Raw genomic sequence first — 24,731 nt, forward strand, 5'->3', positions numbered from 1 at the left:
GCCCCTCCCCCAAGTCCCTCCTCCCTACCTTTTATCTTAGCCTGCTTGGCACACTTTCCTCATTCCTGTAGAAGGGCTCATGCCCGAAACGTCGATTCACTATGAGAGGAAACTGGAGCACCCGGAGGAAACCCACGCAGACACAGGGAGAATGTGCACACTCCACACGGACAGTCGCCCGAGGCTGGAATCGAACCCAGGTCCCTGGCACCATGAAGCAGCAATGCTAACCACTGAGCCACCGTGCTGCCCGCCTGTGCCGCTTGGAAGGGTGTTAGGTCCAGAAAACCCCTCGTTACATTAGAGAAGAAACACTTGGATATACTTGAAGTGCTGTTACTTGCAATTTGATGAGGAAAGAGAAGGAAGTATAATGTCAGGTGCGGCGCCTCAAAAACAGGGGAGGCCCTTCAAGAATATAGAGGGGGCAGGGAGTTACTTAAAAAAGAAACTCAGAGGGCAAAGAGGTGTCACAAAATATCCTTGGCAGATTGGATCATGGAATGCCCAAGGCTTTTGGTAAGTATATTAAGAATAAGAGAATTACCAGGGAATGGGTGGGACACATGAGAGACCAAACTGGCAACCAGTGCTTGGAGCCTGAGGACATGGGTGAGGTCTTAAATGAATACTTCTCATCTGTATTCGCGGAGGAGAAAGACATTTCATCCTTGGATTTCAGTTGAGATGGTGAGGTTCTAGAGCATTTTAAGATTAATAAGGAGGAGGTATCAGATGTTTTAGCAGGTATAAAGATGCGTAAATCCCCAGGGCCTGATGAGATGTATCCCAGGCTGCTATGGGAAGCAAGGGAGGAGATTGCTGGGGCCCCGATAGATATATTTAATACTTCACTGGCCACTGGTGACATTCCAGCTGACTGGAGGATAGCTAATGTGGTTCCATTATTCACGAAGGGCAGCAGATATATGCCAGGTAATTATGGACCAGTTAGTCTGACAGTTAGGGAAAGGATTATTCAACACTTGGAAAACCAGGGAATGATGGGGGAAAGTCAGCACTGATTTGTTAAGGTGAAATATAGAATTGAACGATTTATTGTCACTTGTATTCTAAGTGAATAATACAGTATAATACAGTGAAAAATTTCAACTGTCTCCACAATCCAGTGCAATTTTGAATAGCTTAAAAATAAAGGAATAAAAAGATATATAGTTGAAAGAGAGTCCATCTTTGTTTCACTGCCTCTGGGAAGAGTCCTGAGCTGGATCACCATCGACACCTGTGCCACCATCTCCTCGCCACCGCCTTGTGCCAGACCCATCAACGTCGGAGTCACCAATCTTCAGGCGCCAACGGTTCACCCCTTGGCCCACCTTGCCAGTGCCGGTGCCGGATCCCGTGTTGGTCCCACAGCCCGGAGCTCCTGGCTCCATTTCTGCTGCTGCCTCAGCAATAATCAGGAAACCAGGACATTCCACTGCCATATTGCTCCCTGGCTCTGGGCCTACCACAACCAGGACAATCCACTGCCATATCGCTACCTGGCTCCGGGCCTACCATAACCAGGACAATCCACTGCCATATCGCTCCCTGGCTCCGGGCCTACCACAACCAGGATATTCCACTGCCATATCGCTCCCTGGCTCTGGGCCTACCACAACCAGGATATTCCACTGCCATATCGCTCCCTGGCTCCGGGCCTACCACAACCAGGATATTCCACTGCCATATCGCTCCCTGGCTCCGGGCCTACCACAACCAGGATATTCCACTGCCATATCGCACCCTGGCTCCAGGCCTACCACAACCAGGATATTCCACTGCCATATCGCTCCATGGCTCTGGGCCTATCACAACCAGGACATTCCACTGCCATATCGCTCCCTGGCTCCGGGCCTACCACAACCAGGACATTCCACCACCTTGCTGATAACCTGGGTTCCCTGGCTCCAGGCCTACCTCAACCAATTACTGTCAAATTTAATTGTGTCCTTTAAAAAGGTGACTGAATATATTGATGAAGATGGTGCGGTTGATGCGGTTTACAGAGATTTCAGCAAGGCCTTTGACAAGGTTCCAATGAAAAACTGGTCCAAAGGGTAAGAACCCATGGCAAGTTGATAAATTGGATCTAAAGTTGGCTTCCAAACTGGAGGCAATGGTGGAGGTTTGTTTTCATAAGCCTGTGACTAGTGGTGGACCACGGCAATCAGGGCTGGGACTCTTGCTTTTTATTTATCTGCATATGACTTGGATGTGAACGTATAAAGTAAAATGGATAGTTTTGCAAAAATTGATGATGTTTGATAGTGAGGAGTTTAGTCTGAGGCTGCAGTTTGCTTTTTTTCAGCTAGTAAATTGGACAGAGCGAATTTTATTCTGATAAGTGTTAGATGGTGCATTTTGGGAGGTCCAGTAAGGAAAGGACATACACAATGAATGGTATGTCCCTAGGGAGTACTGAGGAACAAAGAGAGCTTCGTATACAAGTCCATAGATCCCTGAAGGTGTCAGCACAGATAGGCAGGATGATGAAGAAGGCATACAGAATGCTTGTCTTCATTAGTCAGGGCATAGAAAATAGGAACGAGGAAGTCTTGCTACAACTTCATAAAACATTGATGAGGCCACAGATATAATGTGCAGTTCCGGTCGCCACACTGTCGGAAGTATGCGATCGTACTGGAGAAGGTGCAGAGGAGATTCACCAGGATATTTCCGGGGAGGAAATGTCTTATTTATGAAGAGAAACTGGAAAGGCTGGGTTTGTTTTTGTTGGAGCAGAGGAGGTTGAGAGGGAATCTGATTGAAGTATACAGCATTATAAGAGGAATAAACTGAGTAGATTGTGAGAATCTTTTCCTCATGGCAGATGTGTCCAAGACCAGAGGGCATAAGTTTAAGGTAAGGAGTAAATGGATTAGATCTGAGAACATCTTTATTCACCCAAAGGATGGTAAAGATATGGAATGTGCTACCTAAGAGGATGGTGGAGGCAAGTACTGTCACAACCTTTAAGGAGTATCTGTGTGAGCACTTTAAATGCCAGGACATAGTAGGCTGTGGACCAAATGCAGGGATTGGTGTAGTTTGATATTTGTGTGTCAACATAGAGATGGTGAGCCAAAGGGCCTGTTTCTATGCTGTATATCTCTTTGACAATGTATATCAAGAGCTAGAGAATGTGACTAAGTAGAGAGTGGGATTAATTTGAACAATGGCATTAATTTGAATAGTGGGATTAATTTGGACAGTGGGATTAATTTGGACAGTGGGATTAATTTGGACAGTGGAATTACGGTCCTGGATCAGTGGTGCTGGAAAAGCACAGCAATTCAGGCAGCATCTGAGGACAGGCAAAATCGACGTTTCGGGCAAAAGCCCTGCCTGTCCTCGGATGCTGCCTGAATTGCTGTGGTCTTCCAGCACCACTGATCCAGAATCTGGTTTCCAGCATCTGCAGTCATTGTTTTAACCTCGTGGAATTACGGTGGCCAGGGCATTCTGTAGTCAGCAAAGGCACGAACATTCCACCAGCCTCCTCCTGTGCTATAAATAATCTATTTGTCTTGAAAGAGGTCATGAAAGATGCTATATAAATGCAAGTTTTTTTTTAACTTTCTGCCTGGTTTGTACAGCTCAATCACTCCCTCACTAAGCTACTCAGCTTGAGTATCTTTCTGCCAACCTTGCAAGTTCAGAGTGGTTTAAAGAGACTCTCTCTGCAGATTGTTTTGTCTGTCTGGGCATGAGTAGAATTTGCCTTCCCTCCACCCGGCCACCGAAGGTCTTCGAACCCAGGGTTTTTATTTTGAGGATCTGCTTCATATGAGGCAGTAAAGTTCTGATTTATTTTAAGTGTTATCACTCCATACCTGAGTGTTGATGAATCAGATCCTGGCTGATAAACTGTCATAAGTACTCTCCATTTCAATCACGAACCAGTGAAAGTGAAGCTGTTGTAACAGTGCGTTGTGTTATCACTCAACGACAGACAGGCTCCAGCATCTTTGAAGAGGGTGCAGTGGTGTTTGATCTAATTATGTCGACTCGACGCAGCAGGGCTCTGAGCTTCTGGAGTGTCACTGGCTGTTGGTGTGAGGGAGATGAGGGGAAGGGGAGGGAGGAGAAAGGAGGTAAGTGGGGAATCACATGAATACGAACCCTTTGCATCTAGCAGCAGTCTTACATTGTCACCCTGTGTTCCCACCCTCAATCCTATTGTTTCCATCCATTTCTCTCGATGTTTTACATTGTTTTGCATGTTGTCACACTGACACTGAAACTGCTGGTAAATATTGCATCCATTGGACAGTGGCGCATGTCTCTACCATGATGGTAGCTTATCCTGTCATTTACTTCGTGTGTAACATCTACGGCAGGAGTGTCATCCCTTTTATACAAGATCCTGCGCTTTGTAACAGAGGCAGTGCTAAGGTGCCACTTTCCTGACAGGACATTAAACCTAAGGCTGTATCTGCCCTGTCTTGTAGATAGAAATAAAAAAAAATCCCATTAGGGACACTTTAGGAGAAGAGCAGGGGAGTCACAGAATATATGGTTGTAAAAGAAAGCCATTCAGCCCATTGTGTCTGCACCAGCCTCTCCAGGTGAACAACATGATTTTAGGCCTTCCTCTGGCCCTTTCCTGGTAACTGTCCGTATTTTTCTACCATGTAATCATCCAACATCTTTTGATTACCTCAATTGAACTTGCCTCCATCATACTCCCAGGTAATGTTTTCCAGATCTGAACCACTCACATTTTTTTTTGTCACATGGTATTTGCTTCTCTTACAAATTATAATAAATCAAATCGAATCTTATTCTCCATCCTTTCATAAGTGAGACCAGTTTCTCCTTACTTGCTCTGGCCAGACCCCTCATGGTTTTGTATGCTTCTATCAAGCTCCTCTTAGCCTTCTCCTTGCAAAGGTAGATAGTCCCAACTTCTGCAGTCTATCTTTGACATGCTGGCCAATGTCCATCCCTCATTCAACACCTAACAATGGGGTCATCCAGTCATTGTCACATTGCCTTTTGCAGGACCCTGCTGCTTGCAAATTCCTTGCATTTTCACCAGTGATTTTAAAAATATGTTTCACTAGATGTCATGCAGTTCAGGAAATTGTGAAAAGCAGTGTATAAATGCAAGCCTTTATTCTTTCAATGATGTAACATTTCAACTGGTTCACATGTTGAAATGAAATATCAATAACAACCTTAACCAGGTTCAGTGGTGAGGGTGGAATAAACAGTGTAGATTAAACAGTTTTTAATTCCCATTTATTGCCCATCCCTAGTTGCCCTTGAGAAGGTGGAGGTAGGCTGTCTTCTTGAAGTAATCCATTGGTGTAGGTACATCCACAATGTCATGGGCGGGGGGGGGGAGGGAGGGAGGGAGGGAGGGAGGGAGGAAGAGGAAGGTGAGCGGCTTGGAGGGAAATTTATAGGAGGTGGTTGAAATAACGCCATTAAAGCCAGTGTCCCATAACTAAGTCACCCCATTATATACTCATGCGTGACACTGACCCAGCTAGTACACATCCAGCTCCTAGAGTGAACAAAACCTTGCTGCTCCTTTTGCTTTTCCTGGTAATATTTTAAAAATTTTATTAAACAATAAACAGTTTACAAAACAATTAACATTAACAGCTGTATGCAGAGAAACAGCAATTTTACAAGGGAGAGGAGTGGTAAAGCCAGGCCCCAAACCCCACCGTTCAACCAGTTTTCAGGGAAGTGAGGACAAACCTCAAAACCCACTTTCCATCATCACTAAACAGTCACAAGCCCATATAAGACAGTCCAATTACATAAAAAACAGTGCATACAATACAGACACCCCAATATAATCCAGCAAGCCACCCATCATTCCACCTTCCGGCTACTCTAAAGCTGCCCACCCCTACACCCCTTCTGGCCATGCTCCTGCTTTTTTTTTCTCACTCCTGTTCCCAATCCCAAACAGCCCCAATCAGAAACCTCGTGTTCTATGAGGGCCGCTTGGCTGACTTTGTTCCAGTCACTACAGTGGTGTTCCAAAGTATCTGCTGTCCTTGTGCCTTTACGTGGTAAAGACCAGGAGTCTGGAAGGTGCTGCTGAAGGGGGCTTGGTAAGTTGCTGCAGTGCATCTTGTAAGTGGTATTCACTGCTGTCACTGTGGATGGAGTAGTAGATGTAGTGCCAGTCAGGTGGGCTGCTTTGTCCTGGATGGTGTCAAACCTCTTGAGTTCACCCATTCCAGGTAAGTGGGGAGTATTCCAACACAACCCTGACTTGTGCCTTGGAGTTGGTGGGGTGGACAGGCTTTGGGGATTCAGGAGGTGACTTTCCTTGATCCAATAAGGTGGCATAGTGAGAGTTGATCGTGACTAAAAATGTGTTCCTTTTGTTTATTCAAATGAAATTCCAGTTGTTCAGCTGAAAATTTTAATCAGTGGTTGTTATGCTGTGAACTATATTTTGATCATGCCTTTAACAAATTATTTCCAAAAGTTCGATTCAAGGCAAACCCTCTATATTTGGAGAAGGGTTGCAGCTTTTGAGTTCCAGGGAAACGATTATTTTGTAATTAATTGAATTTGCATAGTAAATGAGGCCTAATTAACATAATTCATTAATCCATTATCCCTAATGGCATGACAGTTATTCCATTCAACTTTCTTAAAGATAAGGTGAGCAATTTCTCAGTGTTATAAGGGAAGGTTTAGCAGCTAATTAACTGAATTTACATATGCAGATGAGGGAGTGTTTGGATGACCCATTAATATGTTCTTTCTCACGCTTTGATGATTTATAGCCTCCTGGTTCAGCTGAAACAAAGTCTTAAAGTATAACTAAGTTAATGGTTCCGTTTTTCAGCTGGAAATAGTGTGGATATTTTAGAATTCACTATCATTCAGAGTGGAAGAGGTAGAGCTACTAGAGTCAAATCATGTGCAGTTACACATCTGTGGAAATCAGGGAATCGCAGTGAGAGATACCCTGTTCTTCCGGAATCTATATGCCGTTAAGTGTCTCAGTGAAAAATCTGCAGGATTGTGGGACTTACCTGATTGATGACTACTAAAGATGTCAGGAGATGTTGCTGCTAGTCCATTCCAGTGTATGTGCTTTTTCATTGTGTGATAAGTCTTAAATGTCCACTGAGGTAAGCACAAAGGTCCTGTCTTCTGAACCTTGCCTTTCTCCTGAGGAATGGTGACCCTCAGGTTAAACTCACTGACAGTCACCTCGCTCTCTTCTGCGAGAACAGCCCCACAGTCCTCTGGGACTGTGGCGACTTTATCAAAGTCTCAAATCCCACCAAACAGCCATTTTGGCAGTGAAAATTAGCATTTATAAGTGTGGTGACTGGGTATAATTGCAACATCTAAAAGACATTTGGATAGGTGCATGAACAGGAAAGGTTTGGAGGGATATGGACCAGGAGCAGGCAGGTGGGACTAGTTTAGTTTGGGATTATGTTTGGCATGGACTGGTTGGACCGAAGGGTCTGTTTCCATGCCGTATGACTCTACGGTGCCCCATTCCTTCAATATTTAATCATTGTTTCAGTTAACAAGTTTTAAAAACTCCTTATTTCTGATTCTCATCTATCTCATGATCCGATATTTTGTTCCTCCACTTGTTTTAGCTTTCTTTACATGATTTGACAACAAGTTCACTATTTTGACTTCCTGGTTCAGACTCTGTACTGCTCATGAATAATTTTTCAGCCTCCTTATCGAGAGATAGCTAGACAGTTGCTCACCCTGTTTCAAGTACCAAGTCCATCCCCCTGTCTACACACAGGCTACTGAGCTAAATGGCTCAGTTTGTGCAGGGTCCAGAGCAGAGAGACCCATTGAAAGTTAAAGGACATGTATAAGTGTACTGACCAGCTGAGGCACTGACAGGAAAACCCAAGCCAGTACATGTGTGACACGGAGAATACCAACACTTACTTCCTCCCAGGGATTTTACACAGGTCCAAATCTAGACAGCACAGCTTCACCAGAAGCAAAAGGTTTGATTATGCAGCAACAATGTCTCTACATCCTCAGGAGGCTAAGGAAATTCTGCATATCCACAAGGACTCTGACCAATTTTTATAGATGCATCACTGAAGGTATTCTATCTAGATGCATCACAGCTTGGTTTGGCAAACGCTTTTCCCAAGACCGCAAAAAACTACAGAGAGTCATGAACACAGCCCAGTCCATCGCACAAAGCAGTCTCCCATCCACTGACTCCATCTATACTTCCCACAAATTTGGGCAGGCAATGAACAGAAGCAAAGACCCCACCCACCCTGGTTATACTCTCTTCAGCCTCTTCCTTTGGGTGGAGGATATAAACGTTTGTCTACACGTACGAACAGGTTCAAGAACAGCTTGTTCCCCGCTCTTATTAGATTTCTGAAGGGACGTCTCAAATTTTAAATTTAAAGTTGATCACACTCTTAGTGCACAATCTCTGCAGCTGTATCATTGTATTCCTTGCTCTGTTCTATTATCCTGAAGCACTTTGGATGGTATGAGCTGCATGTATTGCACACAAAACAAAATCTTTCACTGTACCTAGGTACATGTGACAATAGTAAATCAAATCAAATGAAAATTGGCTGGTCTTACCTTGAGCTTGGGAAGATTGAGAGGTGATCCATCTGATGTGCTTTGTATTGCTATGAGGATGTGACACTGAAGCTGTTTTCTCAGATGGAAAGGTCAGGAATGAGGGGACCATTATGTTAAAGTTAAAGCTGAGCCAAGTTTAAGAGGGAATATTAGAAAGCTGTTCTAATCAGAAAACCGTAGAAAGATCTGGAACTTGGTGCCCCAAACCTGTGAAGCTCCATGTCAATAGAAATGTGTCAAAGCCCATGGAGATGTGGGGTTTGTGAGATGCAAGACAGGCTTGAATAATCAAGTGAGGGAGCAGGCCAGAGGCCTGAATGGCCAGTTATTCCAGAGTTAAGGGTTTTGCATAATCTGACTATGGGGTAACAAAGTTCCCCTTCCACTGGGTGTCCGAATAATTAAGTAGAGAGGCCCTGTTGCTTTGCATTGCGTTAGCCATACTAAAGGTGCCAAATGGGAGAAAGTGAGGTCTGCAGATGCTGGAGATCAGAGTCGAGAGTGTGGTGCTGGAAAAGTACAGCAGGTCAGGCAGCATCCGAGCAGCAGGAGAATCGATGTTTTGGGCATAAGCCCTTCTCATGCTCCTTGGATGCTGCCTGACCTGCTGAGCTTTACCAGCACCAAACTCTCGACTAAGGGTGCCAAATGTTTGATGCTGAAGTGTGGGTTAAGTTGAGTCTTTCCCTCTGAGTGTGGTAGGCGGTGAGAATTTTCCTGGTATCACTGAAACAACCTTCCATTGTTTTCTCATCCTTTTCTTGCTTTCCATAAGCCAACCGCTGGTCCAGTGTAAGGTAAGCTTGGCAAAGCCTCTCCTTGAGGTGCACGGGACTCCCTGCCACCCTACATCGCTATGCTTCAGACAGAATGCTGGCAAGGTCCAGTTTGGAGGTGCTTTGTTACAGCCACATTCAAACAGTCCCTGAGCCCAAGTATTATTCTGTTAAGAGGTTTTAATTCCCTCTGGCCACGCTTCTGTGAGCGGCAAAGTTCCTTTCCACGCGGAGTTTGGAATTTCATTGGAATTTGATACCTTCACCTGATGAAATTAAACACTGCGAACGCTGGAAATAGTGTCAGAAAATGCTGGAAAAAGCTCATTGGCAATGGAGTGGAGGTGGGGAGGCAGCCTCTGTGAAGGGAGAAATAGAGCTCTCGGGTCAATGCTGGGTTGAATGTTCCTCCCTCCATTCTTGTTATAGCTCCCCTATCTCGGGGTCAATGGCCACAGCTGTGAGCCTGAAGGGGGTTTGCTTCACCTCTCTACAGTGACCACATTGTCAATTGCAATACCAGTTTCAGTATCACACTCAGTGTATCTCCCATCTTGAGGCATCTACAGTGGCTCCCATCTTTGCCTGAGAGGCTATCGGCTGCTATCCTGGGCCACGGGAAGGGGTGTCTCAATACACTCAGGCCTGACTCAGAACTGAGGCCACAGTCAGCAACTCCTGGGGAAATTCCAATCCCACATTCCTTTCACCTCTCCCTCCTCAGCTGCTGCCAGACCTGCTGAGTTCTTCCAGCATTTTCTGTTTTGAAATGAAACTCAAATGGGTTTTCACATCGTGCATTTGAACCCAGGGTCATCTATTCTGCCCCTTACCCACCTCCACCCCAACCCCTCCCCGACCGTACACATCCGCAATGATGCATGATGAGGCTTGCATGGGCTGCAGCTGGATTTTGTTTCTCTGGACTCAGAGGTACAATGGCTTCTCGTTTAGGAGCTGCGAACTTGTTAGAAGGCAGGGAGTGTGGACTTAACATGCTCAAGGAAGAAATAGAGACATTAGCAGCGCAGGGGTGTGAGGGGGTTCAGCAGCCCTCGATGCTAATAGACCGAGGCTGGCTAGCGAGCTCCAGGACAGTTCTTCAGTTCGCTGTATGTCTGGAGTGAATGCTGTGTGCGATATCCCCTCAAGTTCACATTCGGTTCATGTCACTAATGGCAGGGACCATCCTGATTGAAAAGGCTCTGTTCTGAGGTAGCCAGGGGACCAACACCTTCAGTAAGTGCATGTGGAATGTTGTGTATCCTCATCCTCAGGCCGTGAGACCAATTGAACGCTATGTTCACGGCCCCTTTGCAGCATCACCATTGATTCTTGCAGGTGATGAAGGCAGAAACTGAGGCATCAATCCATGGAGCAAAGGCAATGTCTAGCTTTTGGCATCATTACATCAGGCTGCATATCGACACCCTTTGTCTTTTATGTTTGCATGATGTTGGTGAACATGATCTTTACACCGAAACCTATGTAAAAAGGTAGCAGTGTTGACCAAAACCGTGTTATAGGGTATTTGGTACCACCTGACAGACCTCACTTTACCAGTTTCTCTCTCTCTGCCATTTTTCAGGTTCCCAGAGGCGGAGAGTGCTCCCAAGCCTGTCCCCTGATGCAGCATCTCCGGCCCGAAAACCGGTCAACAGCTCCGGGGTCCGCTGGATTGACCTTCGACCTGTGCAGAGGGGCCTGGCTGAACCGTTTGAGATCAAGGTCTACGAGATTGATGATGTGGAACGACTACAGAGGAGGCGGGCAGCAGACAGCAAGGTTCATTGTTTCTCTCAAGATAGCCTGATGCATCATCCCTATAATAGCTCCAATACCACACCCCTCTGTGATATTCAAATTCTCCAATGTTTGCTTCTGCAATTAAAAACATACGACCTCAGTCCTAACCTCCAATTTTCAGGGCAATTTCTAAATAACTTTTAGAAATTATTCAATCACAGGACATGTGCATCGCTGGCTGGGCCAGCTTTTCTTGCCCACCCCTAGTTGCCCTTGGGAAGGTGGTGGTGAGCTGCTTTCTTGAACCGCTGCAGTCCTTTACGGAGGCAGTTCCACGATTTTGACCCAGTGAGACTGAAGGAACAGCGATAATTTTCCAAGTCCTTAAGAGATTATCCACTCTGGTGGCAAAAAAACAGAAAGATAGATTGGGAAAGGGAGAGGTGCAATGAGACCTGGGTGCCCTTGGGCACCAGTCATTGAAGGTAAGCCTGCAGGTACAGCAGGCAGTAATGAAGGAGGATGAAACATTGGCCCTCATCGTGAGAGGTTTCGAGTACAGGAGCTGCAAATATACAGGGCCTTGGTGAAGCTACATCTGGAGTGTTGTGTGCAGTTTTGGTCTCCTTTATCTAAAGAAGGATGTGTTGGCTATTGCGGGAGTGCAAAGAAAGTTTCCCAGACTGAATCCTGGGATGGCAGGTAGAGACTGGATCGCTTAGGACTATCTCACTGGAGTTTAGAAGAATGAGGGGAATCTCATAGAAAGCTGTAAAATTCTAACAGGATTAGACTGGGTAGATGCAGTAAGGACGTTCTCAATGACTGGGGTGGCCAGAACCAGAGATCAGAGTCTAAGGATAAGAGGTGGGCCTTTTAGGATAGAGATGAAAACTTTCTTCACCCAGACAGTGGTGGAGCCTGTGGAATTCTCTGCTGGTGAGGCCAAAACATTTAAGACTTTCAAGAAAGATGTAGATGTAGTTCTTAGGGCTAAAAGGATCAAAGGGCATGAGGAAAAAGCAGGGGCTGAGTTGGATAATTAATCATGACCATCTTGAATGGCAGAGCAGACGCAAAGGGCCGAATGGCCTACTCCTTCTCAGTCAGGAAGGTGAGAGTGGCTTGAAAGTGAACTTGAAATGGTGGAATTCCCATGTATCTGCTGTCTTTGTTCTTGTCCTTATGGTAGTGGTCATGAGTTTGAAAGGTGTTGTCCAAGGAGCTTCAAAGAGTTGTTGCAATGAATCTTGTAGATGGCACACACTGCTGCTGCTGTAGTGGAGGGACTGGATGTTTGTCAGTGTGGTGCCTGTCAATAAGGTTGCTCCGTCCTGGATGGTGTCAATCTTCTTGAGTGTTGTTGGAGCTGCACCCATCCAGGCAAGTTTTTTTTTAAATTTGCTCATGTGATAAGGATGTCACTGGCTAGGCCATCCCTAAATACCCAGAGGGCAGTTAAGAGTCAACCATGTTGCCATTCTTCAATCTCTTACCTTTTTATCTTTCCAACTTTTCTTGTTCATCTTTATTTTCATAGAATCCCTACAGTTTGAAGCAGGTCATTCAACCCATTGAGTCCACACCATCCTTTCGAGGAGACCCCCCCCCCCCCAACTCTAACCCCATACACTGTATTTCCCATGGCTAGCCCACCTAGCCTACACATCCTTAGACACTGTGCACAATTTAGCATGGCCAGTCCACCTAATCTGCATGACTGTGGACTATGGGAGGAAACCAGAGCACCCAGAGGAAACACACACAGACACTGGGAGAATGTGCAAACTCCACACAGACATTCAGGTGAGGGTGGAATTGAACTGGTTCCCTGGCGCTGTGAGGCAGCAGTGCTAACCACTGAGCCACTGTACCACCCAATGCTACAGTACGTGAACCCTTCCCATCCTCTACTCAACTCTTTACTCCCCACAACAAGCTCCCTCAGGACAATGTTCAGAATGTGGAATATGCTCAAGGTCATGATGGGGTTTTCTGCTTGGGTTGAATTCAAGAAATTGAGGGAGAGCATTTGGCTGCAAGCCACTTTGTGTCATAGTGTAGTGTTCATCCCATTGAGTTCATGCCAGTTCCCAATTGAGCAATCCAGTCTGACAGTCCCATTTCCCAATTCTACCCCAGTAACCCTGTTTATTTCCCTCAAGTGCCCATCAAATTTCATTTTGAAATCCTTCATCATCTTTGCTTCCACTACTCTTTTGCTGGTAAGTTCCAGTTTATTTAAGATTTTAAAAAAACCTTACCTCACATACTTCCTTGCATCTACCTTTTCCTTGCGGAACACCTGTACCTCCTTAGTCCCTGTCTGATTGTCTACTTTTCTCCCATCCTCAATTGCAAGTTGAACCATGGGCTTCCATTGGCTTGATCTCTACTAATGGGCTAAGTACTCAGTGGCTCACTCTGGCCTTCTGCAAGATGGCTGACCAGGAAAGTCTCCAGCTCTTACTGCCTGCCATCAGGTATACTGGAAGACTTTATAGGCTGACAGTTTGGCCACTTTATGAACACACCTTTCATGTCCTGGTGTGGGATTTGAACCTGGAGCTACTAGTCCAGAGTTAGCAATCTACCAACTGTGCCACAAGCCCTGCTCCCATCACTACCATCAGCTAACAGGAACAACCTTCCTTTGTCTATCTTATCTAAACCCCTGTTGTAAACTTGCACACCTCTTTGTCTTCCGTAAATTGTAACCCACACGCTAGCTAACTTCGCTCTTGGCTGCACGAGCCCACATTCTACTCCTGGCTGCAAGTGAAGGAATTCAACGTAAAAAAAAAAAACTATTGATATTCTTAATTCTAGTTGCGGGGATTTGTATGCTTCAACACAAAACTGAAGATATTGGAGCATCGACAGCAGAGGATCTCGGAGGTCAAAACCAAATATGACATACTGAAGAAGGAGCTGGAAGCCACTAAACAGCGCCTGATGCTGGATCCGAGCAAATGGCTCAGTGAGTGTAAGTATTGCACTGAGCTTCCAGTCTCAACCATGTTCCTGCAGGATTGAGAAACCTGGAAAGAACACATTCCCAAGGCATGATCCCTTGGTCAAGGAAGCGCAGTGATATTTCTCTGAGGAGAGGAGGAGCGAGATGCACATGTCCTGACACACAAGCAGATAGCTTGGCTTTAGTTTTAACCAGACAGAATGTCACCAGAAGAGAAGAGAGCATGATGCGTTTAAAAAATAAGGTCCTTTTACAGTGGCAGTGAAGAAACGGCAATACATTTCCAAGCAAGGATGGTGAGAGGCTAGGAGCAGGCCTGTCAGGAGGTGGTGCTTGCGCGGCCCCCTGTCCCTATAGGTGGTAAAGGTCAGGGGTTTGGAAAGACATTGGGTGGTTTGCTGCATTGAGGTTTGTAGATGGTGCACACTATAGGCCACCATACACCAGTGTTGGAGCTATGAATAACATCGACTATATTGTTGTACACAACTGGGGCATTGAACCTGGGACAGTCCTGTTTGATGTGTTCTAGATGCTGTAGGAAGAATAGAAAGGGAGACGAGAGAGAAGAGGGAGCAGCATTTTTGATTAAGGAAAACACTTCTGCTTTAATTAGAAAGGGAATTTCTGAGGGATTGTCCAGTGAAACGATATGGGTAGAAGTTAGAGATAAGAAAGGAATGATCACTCTGATGGGATTGTACTGTAGGCCCCTCAACAGTCAGAGGGAAATTGAAGAGCAAATACGTGGAGAGATTCTAGAAATATGTAAGAATAATAGGGTTGTTATGATAGGGGATTTTAAATTTCCAAACATTGACTGGGACTGGCATAGTGTTAAAGGCTTGGATGGTGAGGAATTTGTTAAATGTGTTCAAGAAAGCTTGCTTTATCAATTTGTAAGTGTACCTTATTGAGAAGGAGCAATACTTGACCTTCTCTTTGGAAAGTGACTGAAGTGTTAGTTGGGGGACACTTTAGGACGAGTGATCATAATTCTGTTAGTTTTAAAGTAGTTTTGGAAGGGGATAAGCCTTCTATAAAACTTAAAGTTCTTAAGTGGAGTAAGGCAAATTTTAATGGGATGAGACAGGAACTTTCAAAGTTGATTGGAGTAGACTGTTCTCAGGTAAAGAGACGACTGACAAGGGGGAGACTTTCAAAAGTGTGCTAATGAGAGTTCAGAGGCAGTATGTCCCTGTTAGAGTGAAGGGTAAGGCTGGTAAGGGTAAGGCTGGTAAGGGTAAGGAATAAAGATATTGAAGTTCTAGTCAAGAATAAGAAAAAGTCATATATTAGGCATAGACAACTGAGATTAAATGAATTTTTTGAAAAGTATGAAGAGTATAGGGGCATTCCTAAGATGGAAATCAGGAGGGCAAAGAAGGGATTTACAATATCCTTGTCAAATAAGGTTATGGATAATCCAAAGAGATTTTACAAGTACATTCAGAGCAACTAGAGAGAGGATAGGGCCCCTTTAAGATCAATGAGGTTGTCTATTTATTGAACCTCACAAGATGTGAGAGGTACTAAGTCAGAGATGGGAAACCTTTTCATGTTGGAAGGCCACATTATGTTAGTTGTAATCTAATAAGGCCACATCCAAGAAACTTCAATTATATATTCTTCAAAATTCACGTTATTTTGTAAAAATCTAACTACTGTGTACTAACTAACCAAAAAAAAGAAAAAAATGTTAATTCTAAAGTTAACTAACCTTTTAATGACTTTGTTGTGACTGCTTTTTGTAGGAAAGCATTTGAATATTTGGTTGCAGCGTGGAGGTCTGCAGTTTTAGCTGATTCTCGAGATGGATACCCGTCATTTGTGACCTTAAGGCCGTCTTGATTTTGGTTAAGTAGGAGAATGTAGATTCGCAGCAATAAGTGGTTGAAAAGCAAGAAAGCATTTTTCGTGCATGGTGCAAAATTTGGATTCATTCAAAAGGCCACAGACAGTGGCCTGGAAGGCCGCAGGTTCCCACTCCTGTACCAAATCAATCATTTGCGTCACTTTTTAATGTGGAGAAAGAAACAGAGGCTAGAGAACTTAGAGACATAAATATTGATGTTTAGAAAACAGTTCACATTACAGAAGAGGTAGTTCTGGAGGTCTTAGAAAACATAACGTGGATAAATCTCCAGGATCTGATCAAGTGTATCCTAGGACATTGTGGGAAGTTAGGGAAGAAATTGCAGGGTCACTAGTAGAAATATTTATATCATATATAAATTAAGATGAGATGCAAGAGGAGTGGTGAGGAGGTAATGTTGTGCCTTTCTTTAAGAAAGGCTGTAAGGAGAAGCCAGGGAACTATAAACCTATGAGTCTGACGTCACTAGTGGGTAAGTTGTTGGAGGAGATTCTAAAAGATAGGATTTACTTACATTAGGAGAGGCAAGGAATGTTTAGAGATAGTCAGCATGGCTTTGTGCGAGGGAGATTGTGTCTGACAAACTTGATTGAGTTTTTTGAGGAAGTAACCAAAAGGATTGATGGCAGACTGTTAGACATTGTTTACATGAAGTTGAGAGTGTGGTGCTGAAAAAGCACAGAAGGTCAGGCAGCATCCGAGGAGCAGGAGAATCGATGTTTTTGGGCATAAGCCCTTCATCAGGAAATGTTGCTGATGAAGTGTCACTTATGCCTGAAACGTTGATTCTCCTGCTCCTCGGATGCTGCCTGACCTGCTGTGCTTTTTCAGCACCACACTCTTGACTCTAATCTCCAGCAATGCCGTCCTCACTTTCTACTATGTCGTTTACATGGACTTAAGCAAAGCCTAATTAGTAAAGTTAGATCATGTGGGATTCAGGGTAAGCTTGCCAACTGGATACAAAATTGGCTTGATGATAGAGACAGAGGCTGGTGATGATGGAAGGTTGTATTTCAGACTGGAGGCCTGTGACCAGCGGTGTTCCACGGGAATTGGTACTGGGTCCTCTTTTGTTTCTCATTTATATAAACGAGGTGGATGAGAATATAGGAGGCATGTTTAGTAAGCTTGCGGATGACACCAACATTGGTGGTAAAGTAGACAGTGAAGAAGATTAGGCAGCATCCGAGGAGCAGAAAAATCAACATTTCGGGCCAGAACCCTTCATCAGGAAAAGGGCTCTGGCCTGAAACGTCGATTCTCCTGCTCCTCGGATGCTGCCTGACGTGCTGTGCTTTTCCAGCACCCCAATCTCAACTCTGATCTCCAGCATCTGCAGACCTCACTGTCTCCTAGTGAAGAAGATTATCTAAGAGTACAAGGAGATCTTCATCAATTGGGTCCATGGGCTAAGGAGTGGCAAATAGAGTTTGATTTGTGTAAATGTGAGGTATTGCATTTGGTAAAACAAACAAGAGCAGGACTTATACAATTAATTGTCGGACCCTGGCTGTGCTGCAGGACAGAGAGACCTCGGGGTTTAGGTATTTAATTCTTTTAAATTTGTGTCACATGTAGACGAGTGGTTAAGAAGGCATTTTGCATACTTCTCTTCATTGATCAGACCTTCAGATATAGGAGTTGGGAAGTTGTAGACGTTGTGCGGGACATTGATAAGGCCTCTTCTGGAATATTGTGTCCAGTTCTGGTCACCCAGTTATAGGAAAGATATTATTAAGAGGAGAGGGTTCAGAAAAGACTTACCAGGATGTTGGCAGGAATGGAGGGTTTGAGTTTCAAAAATAGATTGGGCAGGCTGGGACGTTTTTCACTGGAACAGAGGAGGTTGAGGAATGACCTTATAGAGGTTTATAAAATCATGAGGGACATAGGTCAGGTGAATAGCAAGGGTCTTTTCCCTAGGACAGAAAGGTTCAAAACGAAGCGGCATACTTTGAAGGTGACAGGAGAAAGATTTAAAAAGGACATGAGGGACAATGTTTTTACACAGTGTGGTTCGTGTGTGGAATGAGCTGCTAGAGGTGGATGCAGGTACAGTTACAATGTTTAAAAGACATTTGGATAAGTACGTGAATAGGAAAGGTTTGGAGGGATATGGGCCAGGAGCAGGCAGGTGGGACTACTTTAGTTTGGGAACATGGTGGGTGTGGACTAGTTTTCCAAAGGGTTTGTCTCTGTGCTGTAAGACTCTATAACATAACAAACATATAATGTAGATATTGACAACTTGCAAACAGGCCATTCGGCCTCACCAATCCATGTCAGCATTTAGCTTCCCAAAGCACAATTCTCAACTTAAACTGTCAACATACTTGTTTCCTCAGCCATTAACTGCAAATGTCTGTAAAATCCACTGGTAAATTGAGGTTATCATGAAGATCCCACCTTCTCAACTTCTCCCCTTATCTGAGGTATGGTGACCCTCAGGTTAAACGCACACCAGTTGTTTCTCTGGGAACTGTGGCAACTTTACATAATCTAATGGGGTTCCCAGTCAATTTGGACGTGTTTATTAATGTAATACAGAAGGGTCCAGAGGGACATTACTTTTCACACACAGGATGGTGAGTGTCTGGAACAAGCTGCCAGATGTAGTGGTGGAAGCGAGTACAATTTTGTCATTTAAGAAACATTTGGACAAGTACAAGGATGGGAGAAGAATGGAGGGATATGGACCAAACGCAGGCGAATGAATTGTGAAATAAAAACCAAAAGAGCTGCGGATGCTGTAAATCAGAAATAAAAACAGAAGTTGCTGGTAAAGCTCAGCAGGTCTGGCAGCATGTCTGAAGAGACATCAAGAGTTAACGTTTCGGATCCAGTGACCCTTCCTCAGAACACGTTAACTTTGATTTCCCTTCACAGATGCGATCAGACCTTCTAAGATTAATTGTGAAAACTGGGCAGCACGGACAAGTCAGGCCAAAGGACCTGTTTCCATGCTGTAAACCTCAATGACTCTATAACTGATAACACAGGGAAAACGGCAGAATGTATGACGCAGTCAGGCAATGTTCTTAACCCGTCTGACCCCAATTAAATGTTCTGCTCTGAATGTCTTGTCTTGATCTCTTTCCACAGTCGATCTGGATCAAGGTTTCGAGGTTGACTCGCTGGAATATCTGGAAGCTCTAGAGTGTATTACCGAGCGGCTGGAACACCGGGTCAACTTCTGCAAAGCCCACCTCATGATGATCACATGCTTCGACATCGCCTGTGGGAGGCGCTAGCGAGGCTGGGCGAGTGAGTGCTCATGGCAGAGGAGGACATCGGAGAAGAAGGAGGATTACAAAAAAAAACACCCAAAGATACCAGGAAGAGGATGACGGAGGCGTGAAGTGTGCAGCATGTACGCGAAATGAGTTTTGTTTCTCTCAACAGCAGAATGTACACAGAAGGATGGAAAAGAATGAGTGGAGGGGATGAATATTGGAGCGTGAGAATGTTCACTCTTCCATCAGATTGTCAAAGCACTTTGAGGAACTTTTGCTATGTTGTAAATAGGAACCACTTGCTCCAGTTCCCCTTTATTCACTGGGTTGGGTGGGTGATAGTGGTTGGGAGGGGGAATGAAGGGCTGTTGCTAAGAAATTCATAATGATATACAGAAGGACAATAAGTGCCTTGTAAACTTTATTATATTATATTATCCAAAATCTTACATGGACGCATTATTGTACAGTTGGTGCTAGATGATGAATGTTTCACCGTGCTGTTATAGAGGCAGTATCCATTTTGTAAACCAAACTTACACCTATACTCCATCCCAAACCAGCATTCTCCCCAAGCTTGGCGGTAACGTGGAATTCGATTGCGGGCAGGGGACAATACCAGTGATCTTGCTTACCTTATGGGTCCACGGAAGAATATTTCATAACATTTTGAACCAATTTTGACTGATGCTACATGGTAGTCCTCTTTTTATATCAAGGTTTGGCGAACTGTAAAGGGCGTCGTTGTGTGGAGTTGAGTTTTCAAGAATCAGTGGAACTACATTGAACAAAAATTAAAAAATAATGTTTCAGTAAAGGATGAAATCAAGGTTGTTTTACTCGGTGTTTTAACTACTTGCTGTTTTTAAGTAACTTTGTATCTAGAGAGTAGGTCAGTAGTCAGGAAGCAGCACATTATTAAAGTGAATGTCTTTTACTAATGATGAATAGACCACTCAGGGCCACAATGATGCCTCTCAGGCAGATCCCTGCTAGCTTTGTACAATTTAAGACCAGTTCAAAAGCACGTATGGACATCTTTATTAATGCTGGTTGTGGGATCATTTAACAAGATAAACACACACACACACATACACACACACACACACTATAAATGTAACCCAGCTTCTCCTACGTTCTGTACACGCGAGTGAACTTGCAAGCAGTGCATATTTAGTGCTGTTACTGGAAGAGCCTTTCCATCATCTTTGTAGGCCACTCGGCCACCTCACCTCCTCCTGCCTCCTTCTGAACCTGCTCTGCTGGCCATGGCAGTTCCAAATGTTTGACACCATTAACCCGCAGCTCCAGAATCCTGGTTAGCTTTAACCAACCAACAGTGTGCATCTTGAAATCTCATTAGAGTGTCGTTTGTTGACGATGAAACTCAAATTATTTGTGATGAGGCTGCAAGGCAAAATTTGTCCAGTCTCTGTCCGGGCTGGCAATGGTCCTGCTAAGGAAGCAATGACATCGGTGGATATTGTACAGAAAATCTGCCACCATCATGCAATACTGCTTTGGGTTCTTCACATGCTGGAATTACAGTAGAGGTTTGGATGGGATACAACTGACCTAAACCATGATGGAATGTGTTGAAGCAAGAGGTTCAGAGAAGCTGATTAATGGAATTGGCATCTTTCTAATTCTGGCTTGGATAATCTGGCATTTAACAAGGAAGTCTCTGAGGTAAACTAAACTAAATTCTGGGAAGCTTGTTGTGAAAATAAAAGTCCCCTCTTGTTTTCCATGTGTTCTGTCTGGCTGCTTAAATTGAATTACTGCTATTTTAAACCAACTACTCATCAGTAAAGCAAACATTAGAGCTTAGGCCATGGTAAAAGGCTACAATACTATCTCCATTTTCAAATCAGACTCCATCCCCATTGCTTTGTCTCTGGCTGCAGCACAGTAACTTCCATCCAGTTCTTAATTTGTGGAAAATCAGTTGCACTGACCTCATTACCGTGTACCCAAATGTAACATTTAGCCTGCGCTACCCCCAGACCCAACGCCAGCTTCTGCTGGTTACAGTGCGAAACTGACTGGAACCCGAGAGAGCTTTGCAAAGCATGAGTTGGAAATAATGTTCACATTTAAGTATGTCTGTCTCCATTTCAATATTATACCACGGTGGCATACTTAAAAGGGCTTCAGTTAAATGATAAATTCACACAACAATGGCAGATGACAGATTGCTAGATGGAGATTAAAAGGTTACAACCCCATACCCACCAGCCCCTCCCCTCCCTCGGCCTCAACATTCGACCTGAGTTAATATAGCAAACAGGTCAGGGATGTGGCACACACAGTTCTGGGTTCATCAGTTTTATGGCGGGTGATTATTTTATTGCTCTTTCCTTCCACAAAGGACACGATTAAAAGAGCAAACACGGTGCTGAAGTAAGCTAATCATTGCCAGATATGGCCACAGGGTCAAAACACTTCACACCTGTTGTCACCTGGAGCAAGGGCTTTTCCTGAGGAGTCCACAATCCCTCAGGGAGTTTCTACACCCAAGGAATGAGTGAGACTGAGCTTGGTGTTTGTCTGCCTGAGAAGCACATTGCGTCTGTGTGGTCATTCTCAAAGTTGTGCATTATATTTTCCAGATATTTGTCTCTTTAATGGTGCTTGTGGCAGCTTTAGCTCTGAATGTTTATAAGTCAAACTCTTTTTCTTTTGACTTAAATTAATCCCACACTTCGAGCTGCTGTCTAACACATCTTCGTCATGTTATGTATGAAGGACATAATTTATTTATGAACTCAGGATGCTCTTGTTTTATAAAGTTGCTTGTATTTTGTAATTTATTTACACATCACGATAAGAAGCTAACCAGTGCTAACTATGCATTGTTATGTACAGTCGCCTGATCCACATTGTATTACCTTTGTTCCAGCTTGGTTTCCTTTGCATTGTAATCTTGGACGTGTCAGAACAGTTGAGGCTTGCTGTTTACCTAACCCCCTTTGTATAAAATGTGTACCATAGTCAAATATTGTAGCCTGGTATTGTGAATAAACATTATATTTTACATCCTGTTAAAAACAAGATGTCACTTGCTCGTTGAAACAAGGTGATGCTGTTTACATTGGAATAAGCTGCAAATGTCACTGACTGCCACATCCACTTTATTACCCATCCTGCCATCTGAAATACCTATCTCACTGCCTGGCACACCCATCCCATTGGCATGCCCATCCATCTGACATGCCAGTCTTGCTTCCACCAACTTACACCATATTCCTTGTGAGGTAATCTAGAATGATGAGTTATAGTTTTAGGATAAGAGGTAGTAGATTTAAAGCAGAGATGAGGAGAAAGTATTTCTCTCAGAGGGTAATGAATCTGTAGAATTTGTGCATGGTGGATGCCAAGGTGCAGAATAAGTTTAAGGAACAGGGTGCTAGGTTTTTAATTAATAATGGATTGAGGGCTAGGGAGAGAGGGCACGAAAGTGCGGTTGATGAGATAAGAAAAAGCACATGAGGTTTAAAAAACTGAAATCAGACAGGGGTCCTGAGCGATATAAAGGAAGCAAGAAAGAACTTGAACAAGGAATTGTGAGTGCTAAAAGGGGCCATGGAATGTCCTTGACAAGAAGGATTAAGGAGAATCCCAAGGTATTTTATACATATATTTGGAGCAAGAGAGTAGAAAGGGAAAGGGTAGGTCCTTTAAGGACTGAGGGAATTTATACCAGAGGAAGTGGGTGGGGTCCTTTATGAGTACTTCACATTCATATTCACCAAGGAGAAGGGATGAATGATGGTAAGATTAAGGGAAGGGTATGTTGATATCAGAGCACATCAGTTTTAGATGGAGGTGGTACTGAGTGTCTTGAAAAAATTAAGTTAGGTAAGTGCCCAAGGCGTGATGAGATCAATCTTAGGATACTGAAGGAGGCAAGAGAGGAGATTACTGGGGTCTTGACAGCGATCTTTGTATTGTCTTTAGCCACAGGTGCAGTTCCAGAAGGCTGGAGAATGGCCAGCATTGCTCTTTTGTTTAAGAAGGGAACAGGGATAATCCAGGAAATGATAGGCCAGTGAGCCTTACATCAGTGATTGGGAAATCATTAGAGAAGACTTAGGGAAAAGATTTACTCACATTTGAAAAAGAATAAGATTTATGAACAGTCAGCATGGCTTTGTCTCTCAAATGTGATTGAGCTTTTTGAGGAAGTGACAAAGATGATTGAGGAGAGAAGGGCAGTGGATGTTGACTATCTGGATTTAATGAAAACATTTGGCAAGGTCTTTCATGCTAGGCTGGTCCATGAGATTAACTGAAATGGGATCCAAGATTAGGTGGCAAATTGGAATAAAAATTGACTTGGTCGTAGACACTTTGGGTAGTTTTGGGGGTGGGGAGAGGGGTGTGTTTTTCTGACTGGTGGCATTCCACAAGGATCAGTGCTGAGGACCTTTGAGGTAAATAATATAGAGTCATAGAGATGTACAACATGGAAACAGACCCTAAAGCATACCAAACGCCTTCTTCACTATCCTATCTACCTGCGACTCCACTTTCAAGGAGCTATGAACCTGCACTCTAAGGTCTCTTTGTTCAGCAACACACCCTAGGACCTTACCATTAAGTGTATAAGTCCTGCTAAGATTTGCTTTCCCAAAATGCAGCACCTCACATTTATCTGAATTAAACTCCATCTACCACTTCTCAGCCCATTGGCCCATCTGGTCAAGATCCTGTTGTAATTTGAGGTAACCCTCTTCACTGTCCACTACACCTCCAATTTTGGTGTCATCTGCAAACTTACTAACTGTACCTCTTATGCTTGCATCCAAATCATTTATGTAAATGACAAAAAGTAGAGGACCCAGCACCGATCCTTGTGGCACTCCACTGGTCACAGGCCTCCAGTCTGAAAAACAACCCTATGTAAATAATTTGGATGAAAATATGGATAATCTGATTAATACGTTTGCAGACTAAACACAAATTGGTAGAGTTGTGGATAACGAGGAAAGTTAGCAAAGGAAACAGCAGGATCTCGATCAGTTGCAATGTTGGGAGAAGAGATGGCAGATGGAGTTTAATCCAGACAAGTGTGATATGATGCATTTTGGGAGATCAAATGCAAGAGGGAAATATACGTCAATGGCAGGACCCTCAGGATCATTTATGTACAGAGGGATCCTTGAGTGCAAATCCATTGCTCCCTGAAAGTGGCCACACAGATGAATAAGGTGATAAAGAAGGCACAGCCTGCGTTCACGAGTTGGGGCATTGATATTAAAGCTGAAAATGTGTTGCTGGAAAAGCGCAGCAGGTCAGGCAGCATCCAGGGAGGAAGAGAGCTTCTTCAAGGAAGGCATCCTTGTAAGAGGATTTGCAGTAGGTTAAAATCTTCTAGGAGAAAGTGAGGACTGCAGATGCTGGAGATCAGAGCTGAAAATGTGTTGCTGGAAAAGTGCAGCAGGTCAGGCAGCATCCCTGACCTGCTGCCTGACCTGCTGCGCTTTTCCAGCAACACATTTTCCACATTGATATTAAAATCAGCAAATCAT

At 44.0% G+C, this 24,731-nt stretch overlaps 1 protein-coding gene across 2 annotated transcripts in view; it reads left to right on the forward strand.

The window, feature by feature from the left end:
- kif26ba (kinesin family member 26Ba) overlaps nucleotides 1–22,248 on the forward strand; it is a 297,812-nt gene extending 275,564 nt beyond the window's left edge. For both annotated transcript variants that reach the window (XM_043695424.1, XM_043695425.1), the window contains 3 exons: nucleotides 10,951–11,147; nucleotides 13,938–14,094; nucleotides 19,067–22,248. In XM_043695424.1, coding sequence (XP_043551359.1) covers nucleotides 10,951–11,147; nucleotides 13,938–14,094; nucleotides 19,067–19,215 — 503 coding nt within the window. In that variant the 3' untranslated portion in view covers nucleotides 19,216–22,248. The remainder of the gene's footprint in view (nucleotides 1–10,950; nucleotides 11,148–13,937; nucleotides 14,095–19,066) is intronic.
- The last annotated feature ends 2,483 nt before the right edge of the window (nucleotides 22,249–24,731 follow it).

Source organism: Chiloscyllium plagiosum, chromosome 9 (genome assembly GCF_004010195.1).
Source record: "Chiloscyllium plagiosum isolate BGI_BamShark_2017 chromosome 9, ASM401019v2, whole genome shotgun sequence".
Classification (NCBI taxonomy): Eukaryota; Metazoa; Chordata; class Chondrichthyes; order Orectolobiformes; family Hemiscylliidae; genus Chiloscyllium; species Chiloscyllium plagiosum.